Below are 17,797 nucleotides of genomic sequence, written 5' to 3'. Positions count from 1 at the left end.
ATTGACCCATCACATATAATTCTCTACTTCTACAATATCTTGCAATCTCTTTTCTTATTTTCATCTCAGTTGCTAAAGTGCAGACAGTCACCATCTTTCCTCTGGATTCTTAATATGGTATTCTTACTGGTTTCTTTCCTTCCAAGCATTCAGTTCTTCCATCTATTCAACCTGCTGTTGCTAGAGTTCTCTTAAAATTTTATTTTGCTGGTGTCACTTTTCATGAAAACCATTCAATGACTTTCCTTAATTTAATAAAGTTCAAACTCTTAAGCGTTTAAGGAGATTCAAAATTCTTCAGATTCTGCCACTAACCCAACTTTCCGTCTTAATTCCATTATTTCTTCCTTCTCAGCTGTCCTCCAGCTCCCTCAGACGTCCCAAGAACACCATAAAAACTGCTGTCCGTCTGAAATGCATCGCTTCTCCCTTCACTTAGAACTATTGATCGTCCTCCTGGTTCTCTCTTTTTCTCTCTCAATAAGTTTCTTTCTTTCGTTTTCCCCTTGGGCAGCACAGCTGGGCTGGGAGGTTGCAGGCAGGCAGCCCTGACCTCTCCCCGCAGCCAGCGCTGGGCTCTCCACTCAGACCCACACTCTGCACTGCAGCCCCGCCTTGAGAACACGCCGGACCCCATGCCCCAGATTCCTGTTGTCCCTCCACCTGCTCTCCCCTGCCCCCAGTTCCCAGCCTATTCCAGGTGGGTTGGGCCTTCCCGGTCTCCTCTCTGGACTAGCACATCCTCTAGATACACTGCCTCCAACTGTGTCAGACCCTGAGTGCCCACTGCACCCTCCCTCACCCACCGACACACCCCACCAGGACCCCGGCTCTCAGAGCCTGCTGAGGTGAGAAGCATCAGGTGGCCCCAGGTTCAAATCACTCGCTACCACTCTGGAAAGGTGGCAGCTGTGCTCTGAGCCTCAGTGTCCTCATCTGTGGAATGAGCCACCTCAAAGGTTGGCTGTGGAGTGAGGATGTATGAGGAGGGCCAGCCTGGGCCCTGGCATATAGGGAGGTGCTAACTCCTGTCCCTGCACCACCTTTTTTTTCATTGTTATAATAAATGTATTTGTTTATTTATATTTATTTTTTTCTTTTTACCTTTTGACCCCCTTCAAGAAACCTCAGTAAGTATCTTAAGGGCAGAGACTGAGTCTCATTCATCTTTGGGTTTCTCCTCATAGGGCTTAGTGCAGTGTCTGACACATTATAGATGCCTAATCAATTGTGAATTTCGTTGAATAACACATGATGGTTGTTTTTGTTTGTTTGTTTTGTTTTTGTTTTTTGCTATATTGCTGGATATTTACTAGGATGGGAGAAAATAAAGCAAAAGGCTGATTGCCCCAGAAAACCTGACTGATGTAATTATGGGAATTTTCTTGGCCAAGTTTGCTAAAGTTTCCCCACGGTGGCTTAATAATACATGCAATGGATTGAATATTTGTGTCCCCCCCCAAATTAATCGGTTCAAATCCTAACCCCTAATGTGATAGTATTAGGAAGTGGGGATGTTGGAAGGTAATTAGGTCCCAAGGATGGAGCCCTTATGAATGAGATTCGTCACCTTATAAAAAGGACCCCAGAGAGCTCTCTCGCCCTCTTCCCGCCATGTGAGGAAACAATGAGAAGTTGGCAGTGTGCAACCCGCAAGAGGGCCCTCACCAGACCCTGAATCTACCAGTGCCTTCATCTTGGATTTCTCAGTCACCAGAACTGTGAGAAATAAGTGTTTGTTGTTTAAGCTACCCAGTCTATGGTACTATTAAAGCAGCATAAGCTGACAAGACAATACATTAATTATTTCAAATTTACTTATATTTTACAAGGAAACTGATCAGTTCACTTCCATAGCACTTCTCTTTGGTCATTAATAAATGTGCTCATTAATTCATCCAGCCAATGAATATAGATAGAGTGACCACTATGTAGTAAACAAAACAGCCAAGGTCTTTGCCCTCCTGGAGCCTGTGTTCTAGTCTATGTGATCTCCTTACTCAAAGTCTTCTGTCTTGTTTTTTAACTGAAATGTGAGATACAAAGGAGTAAAAATCTGTCATTTTTACATATAACTAACATAGAGAAAAATACAAGTTGTGACTTGAAAATGATACATTATTTTAGCATTCATAGGAGACTTAAGATCAACCAACTGGTCTCTTATAGGAAACTGAGACCCAGAGAGGTTGCTGGAGGTGCCCGAGTCACATAGCAAGTTTTCGTAGTAGAAGGGGGACTCAAACCCAGGCTTTCTGAATCCTAGTTAAGAACACTATTTACATGTTAGACTGCCAGCAAAATAGAAGATTCGCAAGGCTATACTGAGGAGAGTGGTAGATGGTGGAGGATGAGAGACTATGTAGCAAAGAGGGAGGTCACAGTGGGTGTGATGAGATCAATGAAGGACCTCAAGAATTACCATTAAACACAATTAGAAAATATATTATTTCTTCTCTAGAAAAGGATATGGGTACCCCATGTTTGGAGGTGATCAGACAGAGCTGGAGATAATAAGGCGTGCTTCCAAATGGAGGCTTCCTATAGCTAGCACAGTGTCTACATATTTTGGGTAGTCAGTGAATGTATGTTGAAAAAAATGAAAAACTATTTACATTTTATGCTAAGTTATGGAGCCGTTATCAAGAAAAATAGAGTACAATATGGTTTGAAAAGCACCTACCTACCCACAGTTTCTGCTTTCCTTTAATCAGGAGATGGGAAGACTTTGGGTCTACTAGCAAAGATGGGAGCTTGAAAAATGTTACATGTTTTAATTTTTTAAATAGACTTTACTTTTTAGAACAGCTTCAGGTTTGCAGGAAAATTGAGAAGATAGCACAAGAGAGTCCCCATATGCCCCATCACCCAGTTTCCCCTGTTATTAACATCTTACATTAATATGGTACATTTGCTGCAATTAATGAACCAATATTGATACATTTTTATTAACTAACCTCCATAGTTTATTGAAATTTCCTTAGTCTCTGTCTAATGTCCTTTTCTGTTTCAGGATACCATCCAGGATGCTGCATTATATTTACTTGTTGTGTTTCCTTAGGCTCCTCTTGGCTGTGATAATTTCTCAGAATTTCCTTGTTTTTGAGAGGTCAAGTATTTTGTAAGCTGCCCCTCTATTGGAAGTTGTCTGATGTTTTTCTCATGATTAGACTAGGGTTATAGGTTTTGGGGACCACAGAAGTAAAGTGCCATTTTCATTGCATCATATCAAGGATGCACGCTGTCAACGTGATTTATCTCTATTAACCTTGACCTTGATCACCTGGCTGAGATAGTGTTTATCTGGCTTCTCCAATGTAAAGTTACTCTTTTTCCCCCCTTTCCATATTGTACTGTTTGGAAGGAAGTCTTTTTGCAGAGCCACACCTAGGGAGTGGGGAGTATGCATTCCCTCTTTGAGGGCAGAGTATGTGCATAATTTATTTGAAATTCTTCTGCAAGACAAATTTGTTTCCTCTCCTGTTTATTTATTTATTCAATCATTTATTTAAAGCAACATGGACTCATGGATATTTGTTTTCACTTTGGGCTATAATCCAACACTACTTTGTTTTACTGCTCAAATTGTTCCAGCTTTGGCCTTGGGAGATGTTTCAGTGGCTATTTGACATATCCCCATCCCCATCAATGTAGTTTTTTTTTTTTTTTTTTTTTTGTATGAGCTCTTTACTTTCTGGTACGAGATGCTCCAAGTTCATCTTGCATATTTCCTGCCCCAGTCCTAGAATCAACCATTTCTCTGAGAAGCCCAGTTCCTTTTCAAAAAAGATTTATTTATTTGTTTGCTTATTTCTTTATTTATATTGAGGTAACATTGGTTTATAACATTATATAAATTTCAGGCATACACCATTATATTTCAACTTCTGTATAGACTACCTCATCTTCACCACCAAAACTCTAGCTGCCATTCGTTACTGAACACATGTGCCCCTTTACCCCTTTCGCCCTCCCCCTACCCATCTTTCCTTCTGATAACCACCAAGCTTTTCTCTGTATCAATGTGTTTGTTCTTTTGTTTATCTTTCACATCTTTCACTTAAGTTAGCACCTTCACATTCCCCTCTCCCTTCAGTGAGATTGTTTTAAACTTTATAATACAGCTAGATTCTCTTGTCACAGTCTGCGTTCCTTCCGGAGGTCCATTGACCCCCTAAATAATTTTTTCGTTAATTTGTATATGTTAAGGTTCACTCTCTGTACTGTAGAGTTCTATAGGTTTTGGCAAATGCATAATGTCATGTATCCACCATCGTAGTATCGCACAGAACAGTTTCATTGCCCTAAAAATCCCCTGTGCTTCACCTGTTCTTTCTCCCCTTCCCCTGGTCTTTTTACTGTCTCTATAGTTTGCCTTTTTCAGAATGTCATATACTTAGAATCATACAGTACTTTTTTTTTTTTTTTTTTTTTTAAGGTTTCTGTTCTTTTAGGAGAGGCTGGGAAGAGGCTCTCCACTTTTGGAAGGAGAGTACAGAGAAGAATCTAAGACTTCTGTATTTTACTTTGAAAAACCTTGAGAGTGGTTTTCTTTTTAAGTCTTTATGCTTACATCTTGTTCCCTGTGTTGTTTGTTTTGTTTTCTTTCCTTTTTCTGTGTGTGTTTTCTTCAGAGTGTTTCGAATTATGGATGACAATAACAACCGTACCCTTGATTTTAAAGAATTTGTGAAAGGGTTAAATGATTATGCTGTGGTCATAGAAAAGGAAGAGGCAGAAGAGCTTTTCCGGAGGTTTGATAAAGATGGAAATGGAACAATAGACTTCAATGAATTTCTTCTCACATTAAGAGTAAGTGGCCCCATGAATCAGTGTATCTGCCAAGTTTGGTTTTCACATGGTTTCAGTCGGCTACTTTGAGGTTTTGTTTTCAGAAGTTGTTAGTACACTGTGGAGGAGATGGGGAGGGGATTGAGAATAGGTTTAGGGAGTTTTTAGAGCAATCATAATGCATAGCATTTAATGGCACACAAACAATTTCACATCACTGACAGAAATAAGATATTTTATCACGTATGACACTAAAAGAGCTCATTTACTTATGTATGTGTTTTTATCTATTTATCTAGCCTCCAATGTCCAGAGCCAGAAAAGAGGTAATTATGCAAGCTTTTAGGAAGTTAGACAAGACTGGAGATGGTGTTATAACAATTGAAGACCTTCGCGAGGTGTATAATGCAAAACACCATCCAAAATACCAAAATGGAGAATGGACCGAGGAACAAGTATTCAGGAAATTTCTGGATAATTTTGATTCACCCTATGACAAAGATGGATTGGTAAGTAAGGAGCTTAATTTAAATGAAATTTCTTCTATCCAGTTTGTAATTGTAAATGGGAAATAGGTCCAAAGCTGTTAAAAAAAAAAATACTTCTACCATATTTGTTATAAGTAGAAGAGAAGTAAAATATCTCCTTAGGGACCATCTAGAAAGTTGAGAACTAAAGTAGTAAAATAATGTTTGTGTGTGCACATATACTGGTAGGAGAATCACGTTCAGCTAAATACCCATCATCTGGAGAATGTGGTATTTTGATTAAACATTCCATTTTATGGCTACCATATTCACCACACACAGCTAGCTACATTCCAATGAACTAGACTATAATGAAATACATTTCACTTCAAAATGAGACCACAATTCAATTTTTTGGAACATGATTCACAAGGCATTTCAGAATATTGTGGTGTCTTTTACACACATCCTTATAAGCATCATTTCTCATTACACTTTGCTATGTAGAAATGTCATTTAAGGAAAGATTTCAGTAAAGAGAATGCCAGATAACAGAATTTACTCTAATTTAATCTTTAGTAGGTTTTTTTTTTTTTTTTTTAAAGATTTTATTTATTCATTTTTTTCCCCCCAAAGCCCCAGTAGATAGTTGTATGTCATAGGTCCACATCCTTCTAGTTGCTGTACGTGGGACTCGGCCTCGCGTTGGACGGAGAAGTGGTGCCTTGGGGCGTGCCCGGGATCTGAACCCGGGCCGCCAGCATCAGAGCGCACACACCTAACCGCCAAGCCACGGAGCCTGCCCATAATCTTTAGTAGGTTTTAAGATTAACTTGCATTTCTAAACTACAGTGAACTTAAAAACAAAAGCAACCACCCCATCTCAATTAACTGGCGTCTTCAAGTTACAAATGCATAGCTTGGTAGGGTAAGGAATTACAACTGCGTTATTGTGTCTAGGCTGAGATGAAATTGTCATCTGTCTTTTATCAAACAGCCATAAATGGAAGTTTTAACCCAGAACTGGCTCTGCTCTTAGGTGTCCTGAAGGCTGTGGTGATGGGGAAGGGAATTCTCTCCTTGACTGACAGTGGGCAGCAGCAGACCCAGGGGAGGGTTACCCCTAACCCCTTTGTCACACAGGAAGTGGGACAGGGGGAGGAACGAAGAGATGGTGGTGATAGGAAAAGAAATAAGCCTTTCCTTTCTGAAGGGAATTCCTCCCAACTTTTTCCATGAAACTTCACGTTTCTATTAGTCCTATTAGCAAGGGGTGAAGGGGATGGGAAGGGGACGTCTCTTTCCTTTCTGCTGACATTTTCCTGCCAGGGACAGAGAAATACTCTCCATTTTAGACTGATAGGATTGCAGACGTGGATTAAAAAAGAGTCTTGATTCTGTAGGGCAGCCAAATGCTTAGGGACAGAAATAACAGAACCGTATGTTTTCTTCCAATATTGTTGGCCTTTGATCTCTGAGATGGCAGTGGAAAAATAGTCAACTGCCATTTCCCCAATTTAGCCCAACTCTACATGGGATCCCAGGGTGTATTTGCCTCCTCTCTGCAGGTGGTTCCTCCTCGTTGCCAGGGGAAACCTCAGCTGCCCTTTTCTCTAACCCAAGTCAAAGCAGGCAGTAGTTGTGATTCAGCTGATTTAAAGTTCCCACTCCAACCCTTTTCACATTTATCTTCACAAGCCACATTAAGTTCTCAAATACTCATAAAGGTTATTGGGGTTTTTAGCAGTTACAACATTTGATGTCACCTGAATATCACAGACCCTGTGTTAATACCCAACTCTGACTGTGCATGATCATCATCCGGGGTATGGATTAATAATGAGGATTGGTGGCTGCACCACAGAAATACAGGATCCTTTTTTTTTTTTTTGGTAGAGCTCAAGGATTTACAGTTTTAATAAGTGCTCCAGATGATTCTTATTCACATTCATATTTGAGATCCTTGCCTCTAACAGATTCAGAAGTGCCTCTTTTTAATTATTAAATATAATATGCACATGAACTTCATTTAGCACAGTTATGGATCTGGGCAACATTTCTTGAGCACTTATTATCTATTGGGCATCCTTCTACGAACTCCACAAGGATATCTCACTTAATAGACATAATGAAAATATTTCTGAAAAGTTATATGTGATTCAAACTTCTGTATGCTGAATCATATTTTAAATTCACAAGGAAATATCCATGTAAACGAGCTCCATGGTAAATTCTTTGATAAAGAGAATCATTAACCCGTAATTTATCTTATTCAAATTGAGTTGTTTTATACGATAAGATTTCTTATGGTGAAGCATAGCTACACTTGAAGCCAATGTGCTTATTTATGGTTGAAAAATATAGTTTATATCTACATAAGAAGAATTTAGAATAATGCAAGAAAGTTAGCATACTATCTAGCCAAGGATGATGTTCAAATTTGTGGACTTTAGTAATCTAGGCTAAGCTCTATGTGGTCATAAAGGTTACTGGGGTTTGCAGCAGTCATGGAATTTGATGTCATAGATCCTTGTTCCCACAATCTGCTTACCTATCAGCCTATGCGCCAGAAGCCAGTTGGGTGGAGGTATGAAAGCAACTAAATAATGTGTGAAGCAGACTTTCCTCACCCTGATTCTATCCCTACACCCCATCCTAATTGGAGGAGACTTTTACTTCTTATTTTTTTAATATTTAAGTTTTGAAGTTTTCATGTGTATATATTATTTTATAATTACAAATATTTTTTAAAAATTTCTTGGAACTAGATTAACCTTTGAGGGGATGTGAGTCTTGTTGCCTCATCTTATCTCATATAGAAAGTTTTAAATATATTTTAAGTATATTACTGAGTATATGTAGATAACCTAACTTATTTTATGATTTTCTAATCAGTTTGGAGCTGAGAAAAAGGGACTGTATTCTGTATCCTGACTCAGACATTTCTATTGATGCCATCCAGGACCTTCTCCAATAAATAATATGTATTCTGTCAATTAAGGGTAGCCTAGGTGGGAGGCCTGTCAAAAGCAGGGATGTCCATTCTCTCATTTTTTCTAATGTCCAACAAAGTAATTAAGTAACAATAATTATTACTGATAGTAATTTACTGTGAGGCAAACTTATGGGGAAATCATAGAATTTGTGATTCAGGCTATTCCCAATGTAAGTGAATCTGAGGACAGGAGCAGATACTGCACTAAGAATAACTGATGGCCTTTCCTGAAATGGTCAAATACATCAGCTCTGACATCTGGTTTTACGTAGTCTGACTTCCAGATGGAATTTAATGCTGGATAACTGGGGAATGCAAAGGAGGACAGAAAGAAAGAAATTCAAGAAAGGAGGACATTGATGGTAATCTAATTTTAGTAGAAGCTGTGCACATGCATTGTTTATTTTTACTTTCAGATCACGGATAAGCATAGCTCAACTATTAGCTCAGTCCCATGCCTTTCTTCCTACTGCTTTTTTACTATTTTTTGCAGGGGAGAGGTAAGGTAGGTACAGGGAGAGAACTGTGGATCCTGTGACTTTTTTCTCTGTTCACTTATAGTTTCAGCAAAAAAGGTGAGTGGGCCAATCAGCTCATGATTCTTAGAAGAGATACGTAGGTACTCGGTGGGAGAGGAGTTTGCTGTTATGGACTAGAAAGGGTTTTGAATTATTTATGGATTTCACTTTTTGTGATATTTTTAATCCCTCATGACACTGAAAATTGAAGGCTAACTGGAAAAGAATAAGTTTCCAGAACAGCCATCATTATTGTGTCTGTGTCCTCCTGTATAAACAGGGCTATCCTTTGGGCTAAATTGACTGGTCATAGAGATCAAACAAGAGAAGAATTCTTTCCCTGAATCAACTAATCAAGTCAGCCAATATGGTTGATTTGGAGCGTACATATCACCTCCAGCTATTAAAAAATAAAATTGAGAACTGTTTTTTCTTCTTTCAAAAAGGAAAGTAATATAAAATCCTCGCTTAGAGAAATACATTAGTAGTTATTCGAAAAAGACAGTTATAGGCGTAGAATAGAGTGAGAACCCAGGGTGGAGGGAGAGACACAGAACAGGGGGTATCTTTTTTAACTCACTCTGAGCCTTGAATGAGTAATTCGTATCTTAAAAAAGCATGAAGCCAAAGAGTGTTTAACTTGAAATCTGTTTCCTTACCCACAGGACAGAACTCCATTTTTTTCAAAGGTAAAACATTGCTTGCCCTGACACAAGGACCTGAGATGATGTTTCTGACATTTCATAGAAAAGCAGTGTTAACTCCAGTTAAAGAACACTAGTTTCTTACTCTGACTTTCAGTCTCATTTATCTGAACAGATGGGCTCCTGTTCTTAAAGATGAGAACCTGTATTACACTTTCCATTCAGGTTGGTTGGAAATTTTCAAGGCCTTCTTCCTCTCTTCCCCTATACCCCTCCTCACGGCCATCCTTAACTTCACTTTTTCTTGTTTGAGACCTGTCCCTGAGCCGTAGTCACTAAAAAGCCTTCTTGATTGAAATTTCCCCTCCATTTACAGGTACTGAAGATGAGCTTCCATTGAAATGGTGAGAAGCAAAGTTTTGTTTTTGTTTCTAACTTTTCCACTGCAGGTGACCCCAGAGGAGTTTATGAACTACTACGCAGGGGTGAGCGCATCCATTGACACCGATGTGTATTTCATCGTCATGATGAGAACCGCCTGGAAGCTCTAAATGTATGACCTTGGGACCAGGGCCTTGAGTACAGCCACATGGCTCCAAATGGTTAAACATCAGCTCAAAACCAGGATCGTATCTGAGTTCACGTTCATCCCAGTGTTTGTTTCACGTCAAAACAGGTTGTATTTTCTATGGCAGAAATAGACACAACTAAGTAGCGAATTGTAACTTAACTTTGCTGAGGCCCGTTTCCTTAGCTATAAAATAGGCATAATCAAAATAGGATCTGTAAAGCTCCTAGAACCAGGCTGACATATACAGGTGTCTAATAGACATTAGGTGTCTTCCTTGGCCATTAATAAAAGTTTGAATATTTTAATTATAATCCTCACCCATGTACCCATTCTTTCTCCACCTTCCTTTAGAGGGTCCATTTCTGTTTGGGAGAATTCATCTGTTTTTATCTCTGACTATAAATCTTTAAGTGCTTCAGTCCCAATTTGGGGACCAGAAGGAGACTACCTGCTAGCCAGTTTCCATGACTGAGTCTTGAGTTTCTCTGACTATGATTTAGGGAAACCTCAGTTTGACAAATAGATTTAAAATGGCATTTTGGGGGTCATTTTAAAGGCTGGTGTGAGAGGCCGGCCTGGTGGCCTAGTGGTTAAGTGCACGTGCTCGGCTTCTGCGGCCCGGGGTTCGCAGGTTTGGATCCCACCCGTGCACCGATGCATCGCTTATTAAGCCATGCTGTGGCAGCATCCCATATAAGGTAGAGGAAGATGGGCACAGATGTTAGCCCGGAGCCAATCTTCCTCAGCAAAAAGAGGAGGATTGGCATCGGATCTTAGCTCAGGGCTGGTCTTCCTCACAAAAAATAAATAACAAATAAAAGTAAAGGCTGGTGTGAGACTGGAAGCCATCTCCTTGAGCAACAGAGCCAGGATCATTCCTGTGATTCAGGTTTGAGGGTAGGCTGTGCCCTCAGATTTCATTTGGGACCTCTTGCCCTGTGAGTGGGCAGACCAAATCAGTAAGCCTTTGCCTGGTGAAATGTTCATCTCTCCCCTCCCAGCCGTTGGCCACCATGTTGAGGTTCCCACCAGCAGAAGAAAGTCAGGTGTGACATAGCCCAGGATCACAGGCATACTCCAAAGGAGATTTTCCATCTTGACACTTCATGGCTGAAAGTGTTCTCCTCTCATCTCTAAGCTTTAGTTTCATATTGTTGATGTGCAAATCTCCCCCAGAAAGACTTCTCAGTAAAGACAGCCCCAGCTACTGGAAAATAGATGTTGAAACTACCATGCTCTCTTTGTGTGTTCTGTGTCTGGGCTAGAGATAAAAACACAGTGACTTGCCCTCTGGCTATGGTGCTGTAGGTAAAGACCATTCTGCCTCATCACTCAGGGGCAGTCATTTTTGTCACCTCTGTCCCTGGCTGGACTCACTCTCTGGTTTGGGGACATGGACTGGGGTAATGGTCCCTTTTAAGATCTTATATATTTAAGTGGCTCTGGATTTAGGGTTGGAACACACTTGCCATATTTTTTACCAATTCACTGTTTGCTTTTTATTTCACAGACTTGGAAGTTGAGACTAGGATATACATTGATTTAAGAATTGTGAAAAGTGTTTTGAGATGAGAACTATCGCAGTCATTAAACAGGATGCCTTGCATTGTTTGTTGTTGAGAAGCTGATCTCACTACTCTCATGGTGGGCTGGAAAAGGGACCTTTTCCTTGAGGATGGGAGTATCCCCATATCATGAGACACTAGCTTTTTTGGAAATTAATTATGCAAATCTAGTTTTCCACTGGCTTTATTATCTAGGCTTATATAGAAGTTGGCAGGCCAAAAGATGCCAAGTGTTGTGAAGAAATATGTAGAAATGACATAGAAGCCAGGAGAAATTATGAAGAAATGTATAGAAAAAGTATCCATGTTTTCTGCAGCTTGCACCTTGAAGATTGTGGCTAAGGAGAGGTCCCGGTTTCTTGGGGATGGTGGGTTTCAAGCCAACTGCTCTAGATAAACTTGTCTCTTTGATTCTGGGAATAAATGACTCATGTGTCTGCTTAAACTGGGGCCATAGAGTTAGCATGTGATTCTGAACAAGGACTGGGTTGCAGCTATCAGCTTTGTCTTCCCCAGTTGTACTTTGCTTCCTGTCTAATTGGGGCACAGCTATCAGATTTCAGATAACCTGTGCCTCACAGTGTATTTGGTCACATTCAGTTACCTCCTTTCTGGCAGGTTAAGTTCTGGGCCACAAGAGAGGATTCCACCAAGGCCCTCTCGCCCTCCAAAAACAAGATCTCCTAATAACCTGATGGTCAAGAGTCACTCTTCTTGTATTCTGAGTCTTATCTGTGATTTCTGTCCTACTCTGGATTTACTCATAATTAGCTCTACTCCTTCTAGTAGCCATGGAAGGAACAGTGAAGAGTCGTTAAAAAAAATCATTTACTTATACCGTTCTGGATATATGTTCTGTTTATTTAACTTTCACAATTTAAACATTACTCCATTTGAAACTTAAAAAATAAGCCCTTGGATCAGAAGATAAAACACAATAAAAAGTCTCTAAAATAACCCTTGGGAGCCCCTTACCTGTTGGGTCTGGACCTCAGATAGGTGGTAAACAAGCCAAAGAAGAGAGGATAAGATTAGTATCTTTTTATGAAACAGGAACAATGTGTGTAAAATTCTGAGAATCAAGACTGATCAGAACAAGCCTCTAATATCAGTACTAAATCTGGATTCTAATTCCCCCAGACGCAAACCTGGGCAAGAACAGAAGAGACCCTGACTCAGCGGCTATCAAGAGCTGGTTCACATCCCGTCTGAATTCCATTCAGGGTGCAAATGAGAAATCCAAGATGAGAGTTGAATCATAGACTGAGGCAGAATTCTTCCAGCCAGTCTTGGGGCTGATTTTCACAGACATTCAGACTTTAACAGGATTTCTTCTCGGACCCAGATGGCACTCTGGAGGACCATATATGGCTTTTTGTGGTTTGGTGGCAGGCATGAAGTCAGGTTTCACACCCTAACAACAGCATCTAAGGCAGAGTTGGTCCCCCTCCAAGTAGGCTGTAGATTGACTTTGCACATATCATGGTTTTAGTCTGAAAATACATCCTATCATTAAATATTTATTGAGCCGCTGCTGTGTGCCATGTTCTATTCTAGGCTGGGGAGGTAGAGCAGTGAGCTAGAATAAATGCAACCTAAACCACTGGCTTTCAAACCAAACAGTCCACAGGCATTAAGAGATCAGAGAGGAGGGAAGACATGGGCACTGACCTCCCCTCTCTGAGTCTCACCCAGCTTCTGAAGCCAGGACCGTTGGGGCCCTTCCTATGGCAGTGTGTTAGGGAACTATGTAGTAAATCTGACGAATGTAGACAACCTATCAAGACAGCGCAAGGAAAATCCTCTTCCACTGTTGGAGGCAGATCATTGTTTCAGCCCTTCACTTCTCTTGGCCAGTGTGAATTGCCTCAGTGAGAGTACAAATAGGTAATGATTCAACCCTCATCAAGGAATCTTGATGCAATTTGTTCTGCTGATGTTTAATCAAGTGGAGATGAAATTAACCAAATGTATTCTTGGATGGTGTGCAGGTGCCCTTCTACCCCTCCTTCATGAAATTCTACTAACACCCTCTGTGTAGTATACTGTTTTGGATTTATGCATATCTCTTTGGGGCGTAGAATGAAAAACCTCACGACTTCCAATTGTCCAGATTAGTCAACCAACTTGCTTTCCTAGAAGTTATAAACTGTTCTTTTAAATTAAGAGCTTGATAAATGAAGCAGTAAGGTTTTAAATTTTAAAAATGCTTATGATTCAAGGAAAAACAAAGGTGCCAAGGGTCTGATAGATTGCCATATAATGTCATTTTCATGTAATTTACCCTTTTGAAAGCCAATGTTTCTAAGCATGGTTTTATTCCTCCAAGTTGCTCATATGAAAACTATATAACCTTGATAGAGATAGCTAGCACTTTTATTGTAATAAAAAAAACCCCACTAAGTTAATCCCCTAAAATTGTGTGGTCTAAAACAGACGACAGGTGAAATCTGTTGAAAGAAACATAAACAAATGATTGATGGGGGTTCTGAGAACACTGCTGTGTGAGAAGAATTCTGTCTGCCATCTCAGTTGGTGCGGTGAGAGGCTGTGGTAAGACAGCTCTTCCTCTCTGAGAATAGCATGACCTTCTTGTTTCATTCTCTCACCTGCTTTGCCAAAGCCAGTATTTTCCCTCAGCCAGATAGAGCGAAGGTGCTCTTCAGGAGAGAAACCTACTGAAAATATGAGCAACCAACTCATAGCTGAGTGTTGATGATGGACCATGCAACTACCAGAAAGGTATATTGCAGCAGGGAAAGAAAATCTCAAAATATAACGGCCTATTTTCTTGTGCTCTAGATTCTTCTCCCTATGCTTCATAAGTGGAATTTATTTATTTATTATTTCTCTGAAGTACTGTAAAAATCCTAACAGCCATTGAACACTGTTGATAGAATTTCTGTTTCACCAAAGTTCTTGTGAGCACCATGGGTTCCCGGCTCCCACTCTCGCTCCCAACACTGGACCTCTGGCAAGCAGCCCAGATGTGCAAAGGGTCACACTCAGCTGTATATAACTCTGCCCAGACAATTGTCATTCTTCTCCAATTTCATTCTGCTCTAGACTCGGTAATAAATTTATGAGGGACCCTGTGACTCAGAGCACAAGCACCTGAAATTTGGCACCACATCTGAGTATGTAGTTTGTAATCCTGCCATCAAAGACTTGAGTAACTTTCTCTTGACTGACCTTAACACTTGGCACTCAGAGACTGGTGTTGATTCTGAGACCATCTTGATCTTAACCTTGAAAGGTCTGAGTTGCGGGTCTCCTAGAAACACTCAGGCCACATGTGGAGCTGATGATAATCAGTGCCCCCAGAGAGCCTTGGAGCAGAACGTGGACCTGCAATTGAGAGAAAATGACAGGTGGCAGAGTGGCTTGCTCCTTCCAGTGTTATCGTGAGCCTCAGAGTGCTTCCACTTTGATGGGATAAAGTGCTACACAGACGCAGGCGTTACCTTAGGAAACCCAGATCATTCCTTTCATTTCCAAGCAACTGGGAAATAAAATACTGTTCCCCAAGTTTCATACTCAGTCATACTAAAATCTCATTTAACAATATCATTCAACTTCCAGTTATTTAAGATTATCTTTTAAGCTGCAAAGTGAGTATAGTAAGTCACCATTAATTCAGGCGCCACAAATTGAGCTCATTTAGATAGGATTTGAGTAAAAATTTACTTTAGTTTCATCTATACTAAAAAAAAAACACAAAAAACAGGGTTGCTAAGCAAGGCGGTAATGTAAAGAAGACCATAAGGGCTGTGCCTGCCTATATTCATATCAGATACTTGAAGATATCTATTGGCATATAAATGTAATTAGTATGCTAGTCATAAAAAGTTCCCACATATCTTTTAAAACAGTCCCAGGCCAATTGTTATTTGACAATACTTTATTTGCATAAGTGTAACTCAAGCTATTTTCTAGCTAGTGAGGTGTTCCTACATGTAAATCCTATCTTGATAGTATTTTTTAATAGAAACTGAAGTTCAAAAATAGTGTTTTATAAAGCAGAATTTCCATGATTTTTGTGGTATAAATTTAAAAATATTTTGTTTAAAAAGCTATACATACTTCTAAGGGCGAGTTTTGTATGCATTGAAAGCAAGCCCTTGGCTTAAAGGCAATAGTATCATTTCACGGAATGAGAAATTGAGAAGTTATGGAGCTACAAAGTTAGATATGGTTTAATTTATAATACTAACCCTGTCATGTTATCACATTATCAGGTGGCGCCTTGCCGTTAATGTGGTTCAGATTTAATAGAATTTCTTCAATTTAAAGCTTGAAACATTAGCTACTCTTGTAATAAAAGAGTTCATCTATCTAGCTTTTGTACTTCAGTTTTAAAGTGTTTCCAAAATATATTTCTTCTTATTAGCTAACACATTACACAGCATGCTTCTTTAAAAGTTTACTTCCTCGATGGTGCTTTTGGATCATTTAAAAATGTTACTTGTGTGATGTTTCAGTTACAGGTGATGAAATTTCTTCCTTGAAAATGATAGGGCACTGTTCAAGTTGTACTCTCTTGTGCTTTTAAAAGAACAAAATGTAATTATACATAAAACCATTATTTTGACAGCCGAGAATGAGAGTTCAAAAATTTGGTGTTAATATTCCTTTTCCTGTAGGATTGGACTACTGCCATCTAGCTGGCCAAGCAAGCTCCCAGAATGTCCAGCCTCTGAGTGGTGCTTCCAGGACTGTGGGGAATAGTGTTACTCTATGGGCTGATATTAAGGCACAGGGAAGGTTAAGCAGGAGGAGAGAGACGGAACCTAGGGGCTGATTCCTGCTCATTGTATCTTTGCTCTTAACTTCATTGCCCATTACAGGAAGCACAAGGCCCACTATGAAACACCAACATGTTTCCTGGCCAAACTGAGAAGCAGGGAGTATTTACCCTCTAGCATCTCCCGTATGGTTAGTCCCCTGCACCCTGCTATTGAATACCAGGCATCATGTACTCCTGGGTGCCCAAGGATCCTGGGAAGTACTCCATTCTCTACTTCTATCCTTAGCTATGTGTTCGGTCTAGACTGCCTTGCCCTGAAGAGTGTTTTATCTGTCCATTTATGCTCTAAACTTCTCACTCTAAAGTATTAATAATAACCCGAAGTATGATCATACAAAGTATGCTCTAGAGCAGCACTGTCCCATAGAACTTTCTGTGATGATGGAAATGCTCTACATCTGTGCCCTCCAAGATGTCAGCACTAGCCACATATGGCTATTGAGTGGTTGACATATGGATAGTGTGACTGAAGAACTAAGTTTTTCATTATATTTAATTGTAATTAATTTAAATTTAAAAAGCCACTTGTAACTAGTGGCTACTCTATTGGATAGTGCAACTCTAGAGATTTTAATCTTAATGCAAAAAGTAATGGCCGTGAGGGAACTGTAGCTGGCCAGTGGGCAGGCCGGTCTTTGGCGGCGCCTGCAAATACCTCACCTTAGAAAGCCTCCTCAGAGGGGAAAGGCAAGCCAGGCTCCCCTGACTCACTTGACCCAGCTTAACTGCCAGTGGTAAATCCAACTCAACAGAAAATATTTCAGGGAAAACGTAAAGTGCTATATTATGATTCACATATTTTGACACCATTTCCTTCTTTTTCTCTTACCTTTTATCCCCCTCAGGTTTCAAAAGAAGACTTTTTGAACTATTATGCTGGTGTTAGTGCTTCTATTGACACCGATGCCTATTTCATTTTAATGATGACAAAATCCTGGAGATTATGACTTTTGTCTGTTAGTTCTTTGGAAATCAGGGACTTGCAGAGAGTGGAATGAGTTTCAAAGAAGTCCAGTGCTATAGATTTTGATAATGTGTAAACTAAAGTTTCTAAAAGATCTGGAATTTTACAAGCAATAGATCTTTAGTCATCTTACTTAATCACTTGGAACATGTTCATTTCCTTAAATGCCTGAGGATATGTTTTTAAATTAGAAAGAAAGGAAGGAAGGAAAGAAGGAAGAAGAGAAGAAAGAAAACCGTGACGCGAGACCGGGAAGTGGTTCTTGGGTGAAATAATGCACTTCTTGTTATAGCCGTTCCTCTGATAGGTGTAAATGCAGCGGTTTTCCCACACTTTCACTTTATTTACTGGCTTAGGAGTCTGCAGCAGGAGGTCGTAATAAAAGGATTAGAGAAACATCTAGCTGTAAAATTTTCTGAGCTTACTTATTTTAATGTTTTTCTTGGTGAATACTTTACAAATAAAATTTATTTTA

At 39.8% G+C, this 17,797-nt stretch overlaps 1 protein-coding gene across 5 annotated transcripts in view; it reads left to right on the top strand.

Moving 5' to 3' along the window:
• CAPSL (calcyphosine like) overlaps positions 1 to 17,797 on the top strand; it is a 49,964-nt gene extending 32,167 nt beyond the window's left edge. For 2 of the 5 annotated variants that reach the window (XM_087443180.1, XM_004422728.2), the window contains exons 3-5: positions 4,635 to 4,812; positions 5,091 to 5,300; positions 9,865 to 10,805. In XM_087443180.1, coding sequence (XP_087299306.1) covers positions 4,635 to 4,812; positions 5,091 to 5,300; positions 9,865 to 9,966 — 490 coding nt within the window. In that variant the 3' untranslated portion in view covers positions 9,967 to 10,805. Of the gene's footprint in view, positions 1 to 4,634; positions 4,813 to 5,090; positions 5,301 to 9,590; positions 9,641 to 9,864; positions 10,806 to 12,691; positions 15,217 to 17,203 lie in introns of those variants that run through there. The other 3 variants (XM_014781584.2, XM_087443181.1, XM_087443182.1) reach the window with 3 other exon arrangements.

This window comes from Ceratotherium simum, chromosome 18 (assembly GCF_057802395.1).
Source record: "Ceratotherium simum simum isolate JZ-2026a chromosome 18, ASM5780239v1, whole genome shotgun sequence".
In the NCBI taxonomy this organism is placed as follows: domain Eukaryota; kingdom Metazoa; phylum Chordata; class Mammalia; order Perissodactyla; family Rhinocerotidae; genus Ceratotherium; species Ceratotherium simum.
Note: the sequence above shows the minus strand (reverse complement) of the source record. Positions and strands in the feature narration are given on the sequence as shown.